The 19,834-nt window shown below is 44.0% G+C and overlaps 1 protein-coding gene across 3 annotated transcripts in view; it reads right to left on the bottom strand.

The window, feature by feature from the left end:
• Nucleotides 1-19,834, bottom strand: part of RPTOR (regulatory associated protein of MTOR complex 1) — a 1,432,785-nt gene that overhangs the window by 315,823 nt on the left and 1,097,128 nt on the right. For all 3 annotated transcript variants that reach the window (XM_069199733.1, XM_069199735.1, XM_069199734.1), the window contains exons 22-24: nucleotides 17,124-17,227; nucleotides 15,164-15,350; nucleotides 391-501 (exon numbers count right to left, since the gene is read on the bottom strand). In XM_069199733.1, the coding sequence (XP_069055834.1) occupies nucleotides 391-501; nucleotides 15,164-15,350; nucleotides 17,124-17,227 (402 nt within the window). The remainder of the gene's footprint in view (nucleotides 1-390; nucleotides 502-15,163; nucleotides 15,351-17,123; nucleotides 17,228-19,834) is intronic.

Here is a 19,834-nt window from a genome sequence, read left to right as displayed (position 1 = left end):
CAAACTTCTGAACAAGATTCCCTCTGCTTTTGAAGCTGGTAGGGGAGACATTGGGTACACACAAACAATAATTATTCAACATCAAGAATACAGCTCAGAGGACTCTGAATACCCACCACACCGAACGCCATATATAATGAATGTGTATAAGAGGGCTCTCCAGAAAAGTTTTGCCTTGCGCAACAAAGCAGTGATGGAGGGTGTGAGTGTTACTGAGGTGAATTGTTAATTTGTAGGTAAGCAACAGTAATGACTGTGTATACCGGAGAAGAGGGTCAACACATATACTTGGACGGGGGCAGGCATGGACCTCTCTCTCTTTCTCTTTGAGGAGAATGCACTAGTCTTCCTCCACTGCTGAGCAGGCTCGCAAGAGGTGTCTCCAGTTACCTTCATCACGGGTTGTGCAAAGTATTTCCCACTCCAGTCACAGAAACCAGTCTGCAGTGTGGCCGAGATGTAATTTTTGTGCACGCCACCTTCATCTCCGTCATCGGCAATCTAGAGTGGTGAGAGGGAATGATGAGAGGGGTGGGGGGGGTGTTAAATGGACGATTAATCCAAGTTAACAGGGGAGAAAGAAAGGCAGAAAAGAGAAGGACAGAAGAAAACAAAGAGATACTTGTTAGTGAGACTTAACTGGAGATCATTGCTCGTTTCAATTCTAAAAGCAAAGAGGCACAATCCACCCTCCCTCCCATGGCAAAGCACTGAGCAGACTGCATAATTCATACTGCTTTACATCTAGGCAGATCAAAGAAAGGTGACAAGCTGCAGCTGTACAGCAGGAACAAGATGCACCGGAAAGACAATGCCCAAGAGATCTCAGCAGAGACGCGGCCTTTGACACCTAAACGATAATGTAACTCAAAGGAACGACTTTGACTGGCAAAAGGCAATGCTTTCCATAGTCCATCCATAATTCGCCATAATAGCGAATGTCTCATTCTGAAACATAGATGTCACATTCTGGAAGACGAAAGAATGGATAGACTTAGACATGCTGAAAGAAAAAACAAGGCAGCTACCTCTCTGAGTTTTCCCTACCACTATGTCAAATATAACGGACTGTTGGGTAGGGTTCCATAGATATAGACTCTGAAGTTGCCCTTTTTCTGCTTCAAGAGACCACAGCCTGTAACAGCCAGCGGGCCCCGGAAGGTGTGGGTTGGGGGGAGGGAATAAACATTTAATTTCATTTTTTTTTTCCATTTACCTCCTCCGCCTCTCCCCTGTTCCTCAACGCTCCTTGCTGCAGGCACAGGCTCCCAGCCTGACCTGCGCCAATCCTGACGTGTCAGGATTGGCTGGGAGTGCCCAACCAGGGCACTCCCACGCACACTGGGAGGCTGTGCAGGCTCTCTCTAGCCCAGCCCAGCAACAGAGTTGCTGGGTTGGAGAGAGCCTACAGCACATGTGTGTTTGGCTGGCCTGAGATGGCCGGCCAAACACACATGTGCTGTGAAGGGGGAGTGCTGAGCACTCCCCCCTCAGTGCACATCACAAATGTGGCCCGCCCCTTTCAAATAAAACAATAATAAACAGTTTGTTATTGTTTTCTTTAAAAGCTTTTGCAGCTGCCGCTCCTCTGCCCAAACGGAGGAGCCGCCACTGATCACAGCTTGGGAAATAATCCAGCCCAGAAGAGTCCTCCCAAGGTAAACATGCATTTACAATGAAATGGGTCTCGCGTTTGTTTGAGTTAGAGCTTTTGGAGTTGTAAAATCCTAACTAGACTTTTCTTGTTCACAAACTGAAAATAACAAGTAAAATAGTTGACGTAAGCGAGCCAATTCAAAGTGCCACTGACGCCATGAGCGCCAAGAACAGTCACAAAAGGAAAAAGAAGTGCGCTTGCAGTCAAAGTTATTGGCAAAAGTGCAATTGTCCATATAACAGGGTCGATGGCCAAGGCGGTAACCAAATCTCCCCAAGGAGGGGCAAACGTAAAGCATTTTCCAACGAAAACAAAGGATTTTTGAAAGGCAAGCCCATGAAGAAGTGACAGTGACGGGCGTGCAGTGGGCGTAGTTAAAAGCCCAGACACATGCCAACACGTCGGAAGGGCAGTGGTGACGTGATTTTCTCTTTCAGAAACGTACTATGCTGATGATGTCCTCTTTTTTATTGGGAGTGATTAGGTGTGCCACGTTTAGGGAACCAACCGTCACCCGCGTACATCCCACTGGAGGAAGAACATGTCTCCAAATAAATTGGTGTTGACAAAAGTGAAACAGTGCAAAAGTCACAGGGAACGTTAGAGGGTGTTGCAGAACAGAAGAGGCCTGGCTCAGTAGTATGAGGTGCTCTGCTCCGGATGACAAGGACTGGCACAAGTGTGTGTGGGTCTCAGTGCAGGAACAAAAGCAAGTGTTGCAGGTCAGGACTGAGGTGTGGGGGCGGAACAGTTTCTAAGATGAACGCTTGAATCTCTGCTTGTGCCTCCGTCGGTGCCCCCTCTCGTAGCTGTGCTGTCTCCCATCTGTAAAGGAACGGGTGCAGTATTTACAGAACACCGCCCCATTCCCATTAAATATTTAGTGGCCGTTACTGCGGCTTGGGCTGCCTCAGGAGCGCTGTGTCCTTAGATTTTTCTTAGAGAAAAATACACATGTGCATGTTTTAGTAGCTAATCTTTCTTTGTATAATTCAGCCAGCGTTAGCGAAGCCAGAAATACAATTTTGAAGAAGGTATGAGCAGCAAAGAATAAAATATAAAATTCACAATAAAAAGAAAACAGCAGAAAGGCCTAGGGCGTCTCGCAGAACAAAATCTCCCAAGCCATCAGAATCCCCAAGTAACTCTCAGAAAGGAGGCGCGGCACTGTGCCAGTAAAGCAGAAATGGTACAGCACACTTCCACTATGTAAAGACACCCTTACATTCGTAAACGAAGTATGCTTTACATGCGGCGTAGTATTTCCATCGAGCAGTTTTGAAGGGCTGTGTCTGGTTATTAAAGACTATTTTGTTCAAGCTTTAACTTAATAATAACTTGCACTGATGAAATGTACAGTGTGTCTGACTGTCCTAGATCTTGTGGTGCTCTATATGGTGTGTGTGTTTGCGCCGAAGGCCACCGCATTTCATTTTGTTCAGTTGGGATTTATGGTTATCCGTTGCCTGGCCTAAGTACACTGCTCTCCAGATGAGCATCTCTAGAGAACTATATAGCTTTGATGGAAAGCTGTGCGGGGCTCGTATCTTTATGCTAACTACATCTGTTTCTAAGATGCATTTAGTAGGGCGGGAAGGATGTGCTGTTGAAATGACAACACTTTACCAACTACATGGTTTGGTGCTGTATGTTGTCCATTAGGGTGTCAGGCCATCTGTCTAACGTTTGGTTGTATTTGGTAAACCAAATTATAAATGTAGTGGGACAGGTGTTGAATAGTATCCATTTTTGGTGGGGAAGTGATGAGGGGTGTTTGTGAATACGTTGGAACTGAGGGTTGCCGGTAGCACAATGACAGCATGCTATACAGCTTTTGTGTGTGTGATGCACAGATCATGTTAAACGACTGAGTGTGTGATACTGTAAGTAACAGTCTGCTGGAGTGTACAATAGGTCTCGCCACACCAATAGCACAATTTAAGACTTATAGGTAAGCTACGGCTGCACAGTCATAGGTCTATACACCTCTGAGTTACTCAACCCTGTAACCTCTAAAAAATGATCAGGCCCAGAATTACTGGAAAAGCCCAGGATTACTGGAAAGGCCCAAGATTTGGACTCTATACACAATATGAGAGGAACATCACAGCATGTAGCTCCAGCAAGCAGAGGACAGTGTTGACGAATTAACAGAATGTCTCTTTCTTTATGGAAAATGTTATACCACTGAATGCAATATAACCAACACAGCGTTACAAACATTTGTTTATCAATCGTTGTTTAACAGTGATACTGCCCTCCTGTGACATATGGTCATTTTCTAACTGTATCAACTACATTGAACACGGCGACAGCTTGATAAATGAGCAGATCTGTGCACTATTCTGTTAGTAACCTTCCCTACGGGGCCAATAATTGTATTTCTGGGAGTGCACCATCTGTAAAGAGGGGGTTTACAGTGCCATTATTCACTTTTAAGACCAACTATAATTTCCTTCCCATTCTACATCCTTTTCCACTTGAGTAGTGCAGCTTTCGCAATATATTTATGATTCTAGTAGATACCACTTGTTGAACACATTACTTACTTTGGGAACACATTATCTGGTAGAGAAAGGATCAAGCTGCACATTCTTTACTCTAGAATCTTCCCCAGGCGTGAGAATGGATCTGGAAACTTTTTTCTCACGCATGTCTGTGTGTCGAAAGAGGGTGTGGTGTGACTGCCCACCAATGTCCTCCACTGGATGTGACATCATCAGAGTACACATAACCTCCTCTCCGAAGTGTCAACGTCAGTTTCTTCAGTGACTATTTTTCAGCGCTCAAAACATGGAGCCACATATAGAAACTGCCTATTGAAACAGTTAGCTAAGCCACTGAATTCTTTATTCAGGATGTGAATTTTCATAACAAAATCTTTGAGACAAATGATAACTCAGTTCGCAGAGCGAGGGGGATCGTTCAGGAATCTGCAGCTGTTTTCACCAGATAATGCATTATCAAAGGTAAGTACCTTTTTCATCTGATAAAGACATCTAGCCGCAGATTCCTCTCTTTAGAATCAGATACTAAAGTCATAATCTCCCCAGAGGCGGGCCTGGGAACTGAGATCATTAAAAAAGTCTCTAAGTAAAACAAAACTGGCCTATAGCAAGAGAAAGACCAGGAATTCGTAATAATTTAGGTGAGCAATAACATACTCTACAAAGTAAAAACCTGTGGAAGGAACCACAGGTAAAAAGTCATAAAATATTAAAATACCTAGGAAAAAAATGATCCACGTTAGTACGACAAATCTGTGCCGGAAGTGACCCAACAATATGATTATACAATTATTTGCATCCTTAATGGGATCTGAACCCATGCATGCCCACCCCATAGGAACTTTAAAAAAAGACCACAGTAATATAAATCACAAAGACATTGAAAGCATGGTGAAAACGTTACCTATGACAGCAAGACAATTTTGCCAAAGGACCATATGAATAGAATTTCATTTGCTCATATAATCAGACCTGAACTGCATGTTTGATACTTGTGAAATATAGATCAGCATGCCACTGAGCAATAAGCCCATGCAATATTAAGGTCTATCCTAGCCAGACCTGCTCTGTAAAATACACAGAGAAAGGTCCAACCCACATGGATAAAGTGTAAAACTAAAATGCTGTATTAAAAAGAAGTTAAATACAACAATAGCAACTATTGGCATAGAATCAGATTTTCCCTAGAAAATTTAACTAGAGATAATACAAATAACTCTAGGATGTGTGTGTGTGTGTATACATATTTGACATAGGAGTACAATAAAACAATTATGTACTAATCAGAGTAAATTATTGATTATAGACACAAACATAAAGCTGAGTAATCAGTCAGACCATACTGATACAACAGTATGGAACATACTACTTAGGAAAGCAGCAGCCATCCAAACTGACAAAGCAACATAAATTGCCTGAGACATTACCATCATGCCAAAGTATATACTATATATATATATATATATATATATATATATACATATACACACACACCTTAGTAGTAGTATAAGGCTAAATAAGCTAAGTTTGAAAAATAAACCTTCATAACCTGATGAAAACCAAGGTTAGTACGAGACCATACTATATAACTAGAGAGCTATCTACAGATTATCTAGAAAAGGTTTCCCATACTTAAAACTAAAAATTTAAAGGATTCAATAATAAAAAGAATCCAACTAATTTAGTACATTTTAACTATGGACAATACTCAAAGTGTAAACCCAAACTACCAACAACCACAGTCAGATGAATGATGACAATATTTGACAAAATGTAGTGCCTTGAGACCCTGACAGATGATTTGCTGCGCCTTACAAACACTGGATTTATTCATTTGTCACCAAGAATAGCTATAATTCTTCAATTCAGTAATAAAAGTCTCATATAGAATGTAGAAGTTATGAGGCAAACACCTACTCTTCTCATGTGTAAACGAATATGAACATCTGCATATAGTAGAAAATGTACACCATTAGTGGAAAATTTTCCTCAGAAAAGTAGGATATCTTAAGTAACACGCAAAAGCGCTGTAACAACCCCTAGAGTCAAGAATATTAATGGAGTGAATAAAATTGATTAAGAGACTACGTCTCCTTGGAGACTTACGAAAGCATGACATATTCCTAGGAAAATTAAACAATTTTCGAAGAACATGTATAAACCAACAGTGTCTACATAAAGGTATAGAACAGCCCCCAAAACTGTAATGGCTATAGGACAGAACCTTAAAAAAAGAAACACGCAGGGCAAGATGAACTAACCAAGCTTTTTTCTGAGTGCAAACGGCCCAATAAGCAGAATCGGACCGTTTACCCACAGAAAAAAGCATTTTGGAATGTACAAATGCTATTTTGCTATTCAGTAATCTAATACTGAATAGCAACACAGGCTTGAGAGTCGCTATTGGGAATGGGCATGGCAAAAGAGTTCCTTCTTGAATGCAAGTCGCAAAGATACGTAGGACTGTTTTGCAACAATGAATGCAGTTGTTGGTGGTAACCATTCGCAAATGGGAAGAGGTCCCCAAGGAACCCCTCCCCCTTGCGAATGGGGTGCAAACATTTTTGAAGGGCAAGCAGTGGTCCAACTCTTAAAAAAATGAAAAAGGAAATGTTTCAATTTTCTTTTAGTAATGCAACCTGTTTTCCTCTAAGGAAAACGGGCTGCATTACAGAAAAATAAATGCTTTATTAAAAAAAAAAAGAATCACAGATATGGTGGTCTGCTGACCCCAGGCCACCATCCCTGACATTTTAGCCATTCACTGTGTGTCGCAAATTGTGACCTGCCTCATGAATATTGAGGAGGAAGGTCCTTTTGCGACCCACTGCGAATCGCTAACATTGTTGGAGACACTGTTGTACATTAGGTATTAGGACTTGCAATTTGTGGTTCACAAAAATTGGCAAATTGCGAGTCGCAATACCAAACGGTCGTACGTCTGTCCCATAGTGTCTTAAGGCTCACAAGACAATAACCTTTGGGTGTACAATGTACCAAATGTAGCAAAGGTAGAGAACTTTTACTATGAACAATAAGTAATGGCATGCATCACTCAACATAATGCATGTACCAAGGGTAAAAATATAACCCGTATAAACTAATAATGAAGGTTACAATCGACCTTCTTTGAAAACACAAGAAGGAATTTTGAGACAGAAATCCTCAATGGGGTATTATCCCATCAATGGAATATCATTCTGCTAAAGAACGTTCCACAAATACCACACATAAGTAAACCAGACACTTCTACATAATAACCATGATAAATAAGAGGTGTATTCAAATACTCTCTTATCAGAAGGTAAAAAACACTCAGAGGCTACCCTGGAGCTGCTAATATCAACATGTCTGTAAAAGGGATACTAAGTTAGAAAAAATAACACTGTACAAAGGGGGAACTCTGTAGCCTCAAACAAGGAACTAATAGTTCACAAGCTGACCTATCCCGGGTCAGCATATGCACACATATATAATGAAAATGTCACTTACCCAGTGTACATCTGTTCGTGGCATCAGTCGCAGTAGATTCGCATGTTTTGCAATAGCTCGCCATCTGGTGTTGGGCCGGAGTGTTACAAGTTGTTTTTCTTCGAAGAAGTCTTTCGAGTCACGGGACTGAGTGACTCCTCCTTTTGTCTCCATTGCGCATGGGCGTCGACTCCATCTTCGATTGTTTTTCCCCGCAGAGGGTGAGGTAGGAGTTGAATTGTAGTAATAGTGCCCATGCAATGGAGTGACTAAGTATGCACCTATTTAAGGTTGAGATGATACATATATAAATAATTGAAGGTAACTTCCAAACTGCTACAGGCTCCCGGGGAGGCGGGTGGGCACATGCGAATCTACTGCGACTGATGCCACGAACAGATGTACACTGGGTAAGTGACATTTTCAGTTCGATGGCATCTGTCGCTGTAGATACGCATGTTCTGCATAGACTAGTAAGCAGTTATCTCCCCAAAAGCGGTGGATCAGCCTGTAGGAGTGGAAGTAGTCTGAAATAATGTTCTTAATACGGCTTGACCTACTGTGGCTTGTTGTGCGGATAACACGTCTATACAGTAGTGCTTGGTGAATGTGTGAGGCGTAGACCATGTGGCTGCCTTACATATTTCTTGCATTGGGATGTTTCCTAGAAAGGCCATGGTAGCACCCTCCTTTCTGTTGAGTGTGCCCTTGGTGTAATGGGCAGCTGTCGTTTAGCTTTAAGGTAGCAGATTTGGATGCATTTAACTATCCATCTGGCTATACCTTGTTTTGATATTGGGTTTCCTGCATGAGGTTTTTGAAATGCAATAAATAGTTGTTTAGTCTTTCTGATGTTTTTTGTTCTGTCAATGTAATACATCAATGCTCTTTTGACATCTAATGTATGTAGTGCCCTTTCAGCTACGGTATCTGGCTGTGGAAAGAACACTGGAAGTTCCACTGTTTGATTTAGATGGAACGGTGAAATAACCTTTGGCAAAAATTTTGGATTGGTCCTTAGGACGACCTTATTCTTGTGTAGTTGTATAAAAGGTTCCTGTATTGTAAACGCCTGAATCTCGCTTACTCTTCTTAGGGAAGTAATGGCGATGAGAAATGCCACCTTCCAGGTTAGGAACTGTATGTCGCAGGAGTGCATGGGTTCAAAAGGTGGACCCATAAGTCTAGTTAGGACAACATTTAGGTTCCATGAAGGAACAGGTGGTGTTCTTGGTGGTATAATTCTCCTAAGGCCCTCCATGAATGCTTTAATGACTGGTATCTTATATAGGGAAGTTGAATAGGTAGTCTGCAGGTATGCAGATATTGCTGCAAGGTGTATTTTAATGGAAGAGAAAGCCAGGTTAGATTTTTGTAAGTGAAGCAAGTAACCCACTACATGTTCTGGAGTTGTGTGTAATGGTTGTATTTGATTAATATGGCAGTAGCAAACAAACCTCTTCCATTTACTTGCATAGCAGTGCCTGGTGGATGGCCTTCTGGCTTGTTTTATGACTTCCATACATTCTTGGGTAAATTGTAAGTGCCCGAATTCTAGGATTTCAGGAGCCAGATTGCTAGATTCAGCGATGCTGGATCTGGGTGTCTGATCTTTTGGTTGTGCTGTGTCAACAGATCTGGCCTGTTGGGCAATTTGATGCAGGGTACTACTGATAGGTCTAGCAGCGTTGTGTACCAGGGTTGCCTTGCCCAAGTTGGTGCTATCAATATGAGTTTGAGTTTGTTTTGACTGAGTTTGTTTACCAGGTAAGGAAGGAGAGGGAGAGGAGGAAAAGCGTAAGCAAATATCCCTGACCAGTTCATCCATAGGGCATTGCCTTGGGACTGTTTGTGTGGGTATCTGGATGCGAAGTTTTGGCATTTTGCGTTCTCCCTTGTCGCAAACAAGTCTATCTGAGGTGTTCCCCAGAGTTTGAAATAAGTGTTCAGAATTTGGGGGTGAATTTCCCATTCGTGGACCTGTTGGTGATCTCGAGAGAGATTGTCTGCGAGTTGATTTTGGATCCCTGGTATAAATTGTGCTATTAGGCGAATTTGGTTGTGAATTGCCCAACGCCAAATCTTTTGTGCTAGCAGGCTTAACTGCGTGGAGTGCGTTCCCCCTTGCTTGTTTAGATAATACATTGTTGTCATGTTGTCTGTTTTGACGAGGATGTATTTGTGAACTATTATTGGTTGGAAAGCTTTTAGTGCTTGAAAAACTGCTAGAAGTTCTAGGTGATTTATATGCAGTTTTGTTTGATGTATGTTCCATTGTCCTTGTATGCTGTGTTGATCGAGGTGTGCTCCCCACCCTGTCATGGAAGCATCTGTTGTTATTACGTATTGTGGCACTGGGTCTTGGAAAGGCCGCCCTTTGTTTAAATTTATGTTGTTCCACCACAGAAGCGAGAGGTAAGTTTGGCGGTCTATTAACACCAGATCTAGAAGGTGACCCTGTGCTTGCGACCATTGTGATGCTAGGCACTGTTGTAAGGGCCTCATGTGCAGTCTTGCGTTTGGGACAATGGCTATGCATGAAGACATCATGCCTAGGAGTTGTAGTACCATCTTTGCGTGTATCCTTTGTGTTGGATACATGCGTTGTATGATGGTGTTGAAATTTCGAATTCTTTGTGGACTTGGAGTGGCTACTCCTTTTGATGTGTCTATTATGGCTCCCAGGTATTGTTGTACCTTGCGCGGCAGAATTTTGGATTTTGTGAAATTGACGGTGAACCCTAGTTTGAAGAGGGTTTGTATGATATGATTTGTGTGATTTGAGCACTGTATTAACGAATGGGCCTTGATTAGCCAGTCGTCTAGATATGGGAACACATGTATTTGCTGCCTTCTTATGGGTGCAGCGACTACCGCTAGACATTTGGTAAAGACTCTTGGTGCGGTTGTTAATCCGAAAGGCAGTACCTTGAATTGGTAATGTATTCCCTTGAATACAAACCTTAGGTATTTCCTGTGCGATGGGTGTATTGGTATATGGAAATAAGCATCCTTGAGGTCTAAAGTTGCCATGTAGTCGTGTAGTTTTAGCAATGGCAATACTTCTTGTAGTGTGACCATGTGAAAGTGGTCTGATTTGATGAAAGTGTTCACTACTCTGAGGTCTAGGATTGGTCTCAGCGTTTTGTCCTTCTTTGGTATCAGAAAGTACAGTGAGTAAACTCCTGTGTTTATTTGTGTGTTTGGCACTAATTCGATTGCATTCTTTTGCAATAGTGCCTGCACTTCTATCTCCAGGAGATTGGAATGGTGTGTTGTCAAATTTTGTGCTTTTGGTGGTATGTTTGGAGGGAATTGTAGAAATTCTATGCAATAACCATGTTGGATAATTGCTAGAACCCAAGTGTCTGTAGTGATTTCCTCCCATGCTTTGTAATAATGACTTATTCTTCCCCCCACTGGTGTTGTGTGGAGGGGGTGAGTGACATGTGAGTCACTGTTTAGTAGTAGGGGTTTTGGGGCTCTGAAATCTTCCTCTATTTCTAGGGAATTGCCCTCCTCTATATTGTCCCCTAAAACCTCCTCTATACTGTCCCTGGTAACTGGACGGTGTTGCTTGTGAGGTGCTGGCTTGTGTGCTCTGACCCCGAAACCCCCCTCGAAAGGGTGTTTTACGGAATGTGCTGTAATTCCCTCTGCTCTGCGGGGAGTAGAGTGCGCCCATGGCTTTGGCAGTGTCCGTATCTTTTTTGAGTTTCTCAATCGCTGTGTCCACTTCTGGACCGAACAGTTCTTTTTCATTAAAAGGCATATTGAGAACTGCTTGTTGAATCTCTGGTTTAAATCCAGACGTTCGGAGCCATGCATGCCTTCTGATAGTTACAGATGTATTAATTGTCCGTGCAGCTGTATCTGCAGCATCCATGGAGGAGCGGATCTGGTTGTTGGAAATGGTCTGTCCCTCCTCAACCACTTGTTTTGCCCTAGTTTGTAAGTCCTTGGGCAGATGTTCAATGAGATGTTGCATCTCGTCCCAGTGGGCTCTGTCATAGCGCGCAAGTAGTGCCTGGGAGTTCGCGATGCGCCACTGGTTTGCAGCTTGTGCTGCGACTCTTTTACCAGCTGCATCGAACTTGCGGCTTTCTTTATCTGGGGGTGGTGCATCTCCAGATGTGTGAGAGTTGGCCCTTTTCCTAGCTGCTCCTACAACGACAGAGTCTGGTGGCAGCTGTGTAGTGATGAAAACCGGGTCTGTAGGAGGCGCCTTATACTTTTTTTCCACCCTTGGTGTGATTGCCCTACTTTTGACCGGCTCCTTAAAGATTTCTTTCGCGTGCCGGAGCATACCAGGGAGCATAGGCAGGCTTTGGTATGAGCTGTGGGTGGAGGAGAGTGTGTTGAATAAAAAATCATCCTCGACCTGTTCTGAGTGGAGGCTTACGTTGTGAAATTGTGCTGCTCTAGCCACCACTTGAGAATACGCGGTGCTGTCTTCTGGTGGAGATGGCTTCGTAGGGTATGCCTCCGGACTGTTATCTGACACTGGGGCGTCGTATAGGTCCCATGCGTCTTGATCTTGGTCACCCTGGCTTATGGTGGTGTGAGCTGGGGAGTGTGATGGAGTTCGTGCTGGTGAGACGTTAATCACGGGCGGAGGAGAGGGTGGTGGGGTAACTCTTTTCACCACTTTTGGTTGTGGTGTCTGTTCAGTTTGGAACTCCAACCTTCTCTTTCTTCTAATGGGGGGAAGGGTGCTTATTTTTCCTGTCCCCTGCTGTATGAAGATACGCTTTTGCGTATGGTCCACATCAGTTGATTGGAGCTCTTCCTCAAACCTATGCTTTTGCATTTGGGAGGTTAGCGAGTGCTCTTCTGTATAAGAGCCTGAAGCTGGGTCGCTTGCAGTTTGTTTCGGCACCGAAACCCTGTCTGCGTGTTTTTTCGGCTCCGAGGTGACTTTTTTCTTTTTCGGGGCCGAAACCTCTTGGCGTCGATCTTCTTCGGTGCCGCTGTCTCGGCGTCGAGCCGTGTCCACACCGGCATCTCGGTGTCGAGGCTTGTCTCCAGCACTTTCTCGGTCCCGAGAAGGCTGCGTGCCGGTGTCTCGACCGGAGTCGGACGATCTCGGCACTGTTTGGGCCTTTTTCGGTGCCGACGGTCGGTCACCGAATTTATGGGTGGAGCCATGGCCTGATGGCAGTGGCGTCCCCTGGGCCTTGTAAATTTTCCTCTGTGTGGTTTTCGACGTCTTACTCACGGTTTGTGTATCGTCGAATCCTTCGGAGTCCGATTCTTGGATCGAGAAGGTACCTTCCTCTTCCTGCTCCTCGAACTCTCGGTGGGCTGTCGGCGCGGACGCCATCTGAAGTCTTCTGGCTCGACGGTCTCGGAGTGTCTTTCGGGACCGGAACGCACTACAGGCCTCACAGGTGTCTTCACTGTGCTCAGGTGACAGGCACAGGTTACAGACCAAGTGTTGGTCTGTATAGGGGTATTTATTGTGGCATTTCGGGCAGAAACGGAACGGGGTCCGTTCCATCGGCGTTCTTCAGCACGCGGTCGGGCCGACCAGGCCCAGACGGGGGATCGAAAAACTACCCCGAAGGGCACCGGAGCTCTTCGATCTTCGATGCGGTGTTGAATCTAAGTACGCCGATCCCGAACGCAACAATACCGACGAAAATCTTCCGAAATTAGCTAATTTTCCGTTCCGAAACTCGGAGCGACAGGAACACGTCCGAACCCGATGGCGGAAAAAAAACAATTGAAGATGGAGTCGACGCCCATGCGCAATGGAGACAAAAGGAGGAGTCACTCGGTCCCGTGACTCGAAAGACTTCTTCGAAGAAAAACAACTTGTAACACTCCGGCCCAACACCAGATGGCGAGCTATTGCAAAACATTCGTATCTACAGCGACAGATGCCATCGAACATATAATTACCAAGCATACTAAAATATACCCCACCTAGAGTAAGGTACATGCCATGAAGGTATCAACTTCTGAGCCCAAGCTCTTCTTCAGAGTAAAGAAAACTACAAGGTCTGTCATTCCAGTAGAATTTAATAAACAAAAAAGGATAAACAGCTTAAGAGCTGCCATTGATAAGCCTGGAGAGGAAATCTACCGCTTCTGCACCACGTATTGTAGAACTGGGAACAAAGCAACAGTGCATCTGCACAATGCTATAAAAAAAAGAAAGTTACCTGAAAGCAGCAGGCATGAAAACCCCCATAGAGTTCCACGGTAATATATAAGCCCACAGGGAGGGCAAAAAATAATAACCTGTCAGTGACAGTGTAAGAGCGAATAAGTTCTACAGAAAGCAGGACCACCCCACTGGGTGCTCTTATTAGGAGGAACAGGCAAAGGAAAGAAAAACCTCATGGGAACTGATCAAGTATGGCTCATTTGTGAGAAAAAGTAATATAAACATAATCTAGTATGGGAGGAACTGGCTAAGCAGAATGGATCGAAAAACATCGCTAGTTTGCTTTTCCACTCCATCTGTCACAAATACGTCTTAAAGCAGGGTCAGCATGTGCGCCAAATAAATGGACACCATCAAAAGGCTTGTCAAAGTAGCTTGAACAGCCTCTGAAAATCCAGAGGTACATAACTAGGCATGGTGACATAGTGCCAGTGAAGAGGCTTTGGCCCAACCCACAGTCAGTGGTATCCATACCCCAATGAATGATTAACTTAGCTGCCGGCTCACCATCTCGGATCAAAGGGGCAAGATCCATCCGGTTATCATCCGGCAATGATGGCAAGATGCGTTTCAATGAGTCCCAAAATGAATGGGAAAAATCATCCAAGAACGCAAGACATATTAAGAGAACGCAGAGCAGAACTAGTGGAGGAGAAAATCCGCCTGCCACAAGGGTAAAGTTTTCTGGAATCTCTATCAGATGGAACGAGGGAGAGAGTCAATATCACGTGATGCGGAATCAGCCTGCACCACTAAACTGTGAGGTGTAGGATGTTGTAGAAGGGAGACCAGATCACCAGGGGCTGGTCGGTGCCTATGAGATACAGCCCAATCAACAGGGACCCTATATTAGGCTTATTTCAAGCCCCTAACAAAATGTCAAGTAGGGCTTCAAAGTAAGACAGTACGGTTTGGCCGTGATGGAAGACCCCAATCAGAGGATCAGAAGTCAATTCCACAGAGAAATGTATCACAGGCACAGTAAGGCGACATCTGGCGGCATAGCGTCTAAACTACTCAGTTATCGCCAAGGTGGAGCAGATAGTCACTTTGCCATCATGAACAGTGGCTTTACCTCGACCTTAGTTTGATGGTGTAAGAATGCACCGCCGAGAAGACATTAAAGTTCTCGTCTAAATCAGATACTTAATAACCCAATACTTTAGCTCAACTAGTTTAGAAATGACCAGTCTTCGCAAACAGGCCAGATGTGGATGTTAGCATTTGACATACTACACTGTACATTAGCCTAGTCCCCTACCTGAACCTTTGTGGACCTATGAGGTAAAATGGCAAACAGACAGCAGAAGTTCACCCACATTTCCCTCTCTGAGGTAACAAAACCCTCCTACTTACCAGTTCAGGGCCCTTATCAAACATCTTTCTGGTTCTGGGAAACTGATGCGAGTGGGGGGTGTACTGGACCCCAATGCTACTGCTCACGTTGGCCGGTCGGATTGATGCGAGTTCTCGGATGGGTGGCTGCTTGTTGATGTCGTTGGTCAGACTTGAACTGCTGGTGCTAGGCATTGGAGGAGACCCGCTGCAGGTGGAGAAAGGAAAGATGACCAGTGCCGTGAGAGGGACAGAGGTGATATAAACACAACATTTAGAGCAGAGGGATTTGTGCACATTTCATACATACTGAGTGTCCATAAGCCATCCGGAGTAATCCTGAGGTAAATAGACAGTTTAACAATGTGCAGAGTTAGATATAGGGACTAGAGGTGGGTGAGGCACTGAAGCCTTAAGCCAGGCTAGAGGCTGAAGGCTGGCTCAGCTTGAGGTACTGATGGAACCGCAAGCCCATAACTAGCCAAGCTTTCATATGGTTTCTCCCTTGCTGCCTCACTCTACCCAGGATGTGGTGTTAATGACATAATTGCGGACTTTGGAACTGAGGGAACAAGGTTTAATTTTGGCAATGGCTGAGTAGCCTGTAATTCTAGCCAGATCATTTCATCAGCATTTAACAGAGATCCTTTTGTTACTTGCAGTTCAAAAACTGCAATCCTTCTAATATAGCAGAGTATGGCATGTGGCTGCTACATCTTGTGAACCATCACTGTCTTAAGTAACACATCCTGTATATTGATTTACATGTTTTATTGTCAATGTATAATGTGTACGTGTGATGTAAAATACACTGACACCCTGCACTGAGATGAGTAGTGCTACTGCACAACAAAGGAGATTAAAAAAAAATAGTGGTATTTAAATTGTTAACTGTGGAAATATAGTGAGACAGACCAACACATCTGGCATTATTACAGTGCATGCGTACCCCTTAAATGCAGGGACTGAGCAAAGTCAAAAGCATTCCTCACTTAAGTACCTATGAAGTGATAAACTTTGAGCCTTTGTTTCCCCTCCATTACATTTAGGTGTGAGGCTCCCAATGGCCCCCAGCCAAGACATTCCAATAAAAGGAGGACTGATTGCTCCTTAACTGTGGCCTATGTTGTGGGCCCCGCTGGAATGCTATATGCCCCCTCCCTGCCTGCATGTTGCTGCTCTGAATGAAAGCAGACTAGTGCAGGCACTGCTGAATGTGTCCTGGTGTTTGAAAATTATACAGGGGCAAGTTTAGCATATTTCTGCAGGGCCCAACTGCTTGACAGGGTAGACTGTGTCCATGTCATCTAATGGCGTTTACCTTTGACTTGTGCCCTGGAATGTGACCTTGTGTGATCACCCAAAGCCTCCAATACCTCCTGTCGAGTTTGCGCTATATAAAAACGGCAGAAAAATGCACAAAAACGTAAAAACGAAACCTTAACATAAGGAATGACAAATAGCTACCCTTTTGTTGGATGATTTGTACCAAGTGACACTAGAAAACCTTGATAAATCGCTTCTTCCCCTTTTAAATTGCGTGATCTGAGACAAATGTTTTATTTCACCAAAATTATTTTTTCTTCTTTATTACACAGGGAAGCACTTTCACATATGCAAGTTCAGAATACAAACTGTACAAAATTCCGTGTTGTTTGATTTAACAGACTATAATGTTCCTCTTCAGTAACCAGGCCTACGTTCTAGGTTTACCGGGCAACTGTCTTGTATGTTTGTTGTATGGTTTACATAGCAAACATTTGTAGGGCTCGACCCATGCATGGGTTCTAAAGGCCGAGCCAGACCCATGACTCGACTCTCCCTGCTAATTTGCTGGCTTGCCCGCCTCTAATAGCGACTGCTCCAATGCTGATACATTGACTGCTCACAAGTTAGCTATATGGACTAAGAAAAAAACAAACACAATTCAGTTACATCACTGTTTTTGGAGGCTCTGCAGGAGACCATGCTCGGTACGTACCCCACTTGGTGAATGTGGACCCCCTTGTTTGTGGGGCTGGCAGGTGCAGACTGCGTCAGGGAGGAGGCTTCCAGAATTCTCTGCGGACGGGCATTCACAGTTGCCTAAAATGGGGAATATAACAACATGGGACGGTAGGAGGTGAAACTGAAAAAAAACAATTTTAGCTTATTGTAGAAGAACTACCTGAGCCAGGCACGCAATGATCAGTGGTGACGCGCCGTATAGTGAGCAGCTCCCTAAAGCCCCTCTCCGGACTTTTTTAAGTGCGTCTGAGAGGTTCTGAATGTCTTAATGCCAGATCTTAAGAGCTCAAGTCGATAGCCCTGGCTTAATCAGATAAACACTTCCAGGCAGGCGGGCCGCGCACCGTGGAACCCGCCACGCACAAAGTAATTCCCAGCCCATGATTACGTTATCCAGACGTTTCCGCTCGATGGCAGGTGGCAGCCGTGGAGCAGAGCGCGAGGGCCGCCTGTGAGGGCTTACCATAACTGGGTTTTTAACTTGCTCTCTAGCTTGGCCAGCTGCAAATTTTGGTATTTTCCAATAACGAGATATTCCTCATGTATGCGAACTCTAAACCTATAACAAAAGCGCTCATAACGACAAGGAACACTTTAAAAAAATAAGAATACGATTTTGATTCTGAGGCAAAAGCAGGATAAGGCCCTTTCGTCTAGGGTGGCAGAGATGAAGGGAGCCACCCAAAGACATGATGGCCGAGGAGCGCCAGAGGATAGAACAGTCCCCAGGCCTGTCGAGGTCCTGTAGATGATCTCACGTTTTGTATGCTTCACCCAAAACAATTTAAAAGAGACGCCTCGTTGTGAACAGTAACGCGCGCACACAGGCAGAGGCAGCATGGCGACACACTTCCACATAACCTGCGACAAAGGGATTTGCTGATCTTGTGTGAAGGTGCAGCAGTAACAGAGCAACCCTGGCTATAAGTATATGTGTTGGGCGGATAAAGGGGTTCAAAGGTCAAGGGGGGAGGTGGAGGGAAGATGCAAGGGCTGTAGCAGGCAGGGAAGGTGAGGCAAAGGAGAGGGAGAGGTCGGAATGAGCAGGGAGGACAAGGAGAGACAGAAGTGTGATGGCTGTGAATATCAAGGACAAAGAGGGGAAGGCATGGATGATGCAGGAGGGTGACATGATGGTCAACGGGGGAGGGGTTCGCCAGCATGACCAGTAACCATGAGTTCATACTGATACCAGGTGTGGCTTAAAAAAAGACAGTACACTTAAGAACCCTTAAGAGTCAACATACAGGACAATCAGCAGGTTGGGGACTGGGACAGAAAACAGGCCCAGGCACCAAATTAAAAGTGCACCCCGTTAGCAAATCAGACCGCTAAAAAAGTGGCCTACATTTGCAAATTAGTGTAGCCTTAAATTTGTAAAAGCTGTACAAGTGTTTAGCAGAGTATAGGAGAATGCATGCATTTGTTTTTGTTGCAGGCGAAGTGAGTGGCAATGTCAAAGAAACAGACCAAAAAAATACAACCCGTACACTCGCAGCTCTTCGGGCCCTTCCAGAGTGCCCTACAGGCCGGTTCGGCCCTTGCAATCAGACACGATGAGAAGGCTCATGTTAAGCATCGTAACAAAATGGGCCTTGTAGTTCCACTAATCTCATATTACAGAAAGGGCGATAAATAGGGATACCTGCATGCTTCAGCCTCTCCCTAACGAAGATGAAAGCATCCTTAAAGGCTGATGTTTAGCATTATTTCGGAATATGTCAAATGGTATGGCGGGCTTATGAGTGGGGGAGGTGTGCTATTATCCTGACAGGAACAGCACGTACCACAGGACTGCTACGTCTGACATATGGCCTACTCCTCCCAAGCCCACCAGTATTTCATAATGAAAGTCTGTTCATTCATGACTTGGAAATAATAAGATCCACATGAAAAAATACCACAAATACATAATAAATTAAAAGGTAATGCCATAAGTAGTAACACCATAAAATCTACTATGGTATAATCAATTTCACAATCTAAAAAAATGTGGGATTATTTCAAAAAGTTCAATACAGATTTAAAAAAACATTTAAAAAAAGTTAAAAGTTCGAGCACAGAATATTTCATTAGGATGAGGAATTAATTTCATAGGTCCAAGTCTTGCTTCCAGGTCAGTCCGCCTTTAGCATAGAAAGTTAATTACACTGCTCAGCAAAAGCTGGGGGAGTGTCGTTAGTGCATCCATTGCTCCACTTGATTAAGGATATTAATGCAGTATTTAGACGAGGGCAACATAACCATTTCCACAGCAGGCAACCAACCATCTCATTCTAAGTATAGGCAAGTCGAGTGCTACGAAGTCTTATGAAGACCCTTCATTTACCTGTCTCAATCCACATTCGAGCGCTATATGTTTTTTTCTCCGTAATAGTGAAAATAGACCCTTTGGTACAGAGCAGGACTGGTGAACCAAACGTAACCATGGAAAAATAATGCTCATACCATACAGCAGTGGTCTCCAAACTTTGTAATTCTGCACCCCCCTAGTTGAAAAATAAAAATCATTGGGGCCCCCCTCAGAATTTTTCCCAATTTTTTAATAAAGTTGGCAATGCTTAAATATGTCTAGATGTATTTAAACATTGCAGTTAAGTACTGTTGCCTTTTTAAAAATGCATTAACTTGTTTCTGCTTAAAACAAAACACTTATCTGTGTCATGCTTATTTTGGCAAGAGCCT

Source organism: Pleurodeles waltl, chromosome 7 (assembly GCF_031143425.1).
Source record: "Pleurodeles waltl isolate 20211129_DDA chromosome 7, aPleWal1.hap1.20221129, whole genome shotgun sequence".
Lineage (NCBI taxonomy): Eukaryota > Metazoa > Chordata > Amphibia > Caudata > Salamandridae > Pleurodeles > Pleurodeles waltl.
The sequence above is the reverse complement of the archived record's forward strand: the minus strand, read 5'-3'. Positions and strand labels throughout refer to the sequence as shown.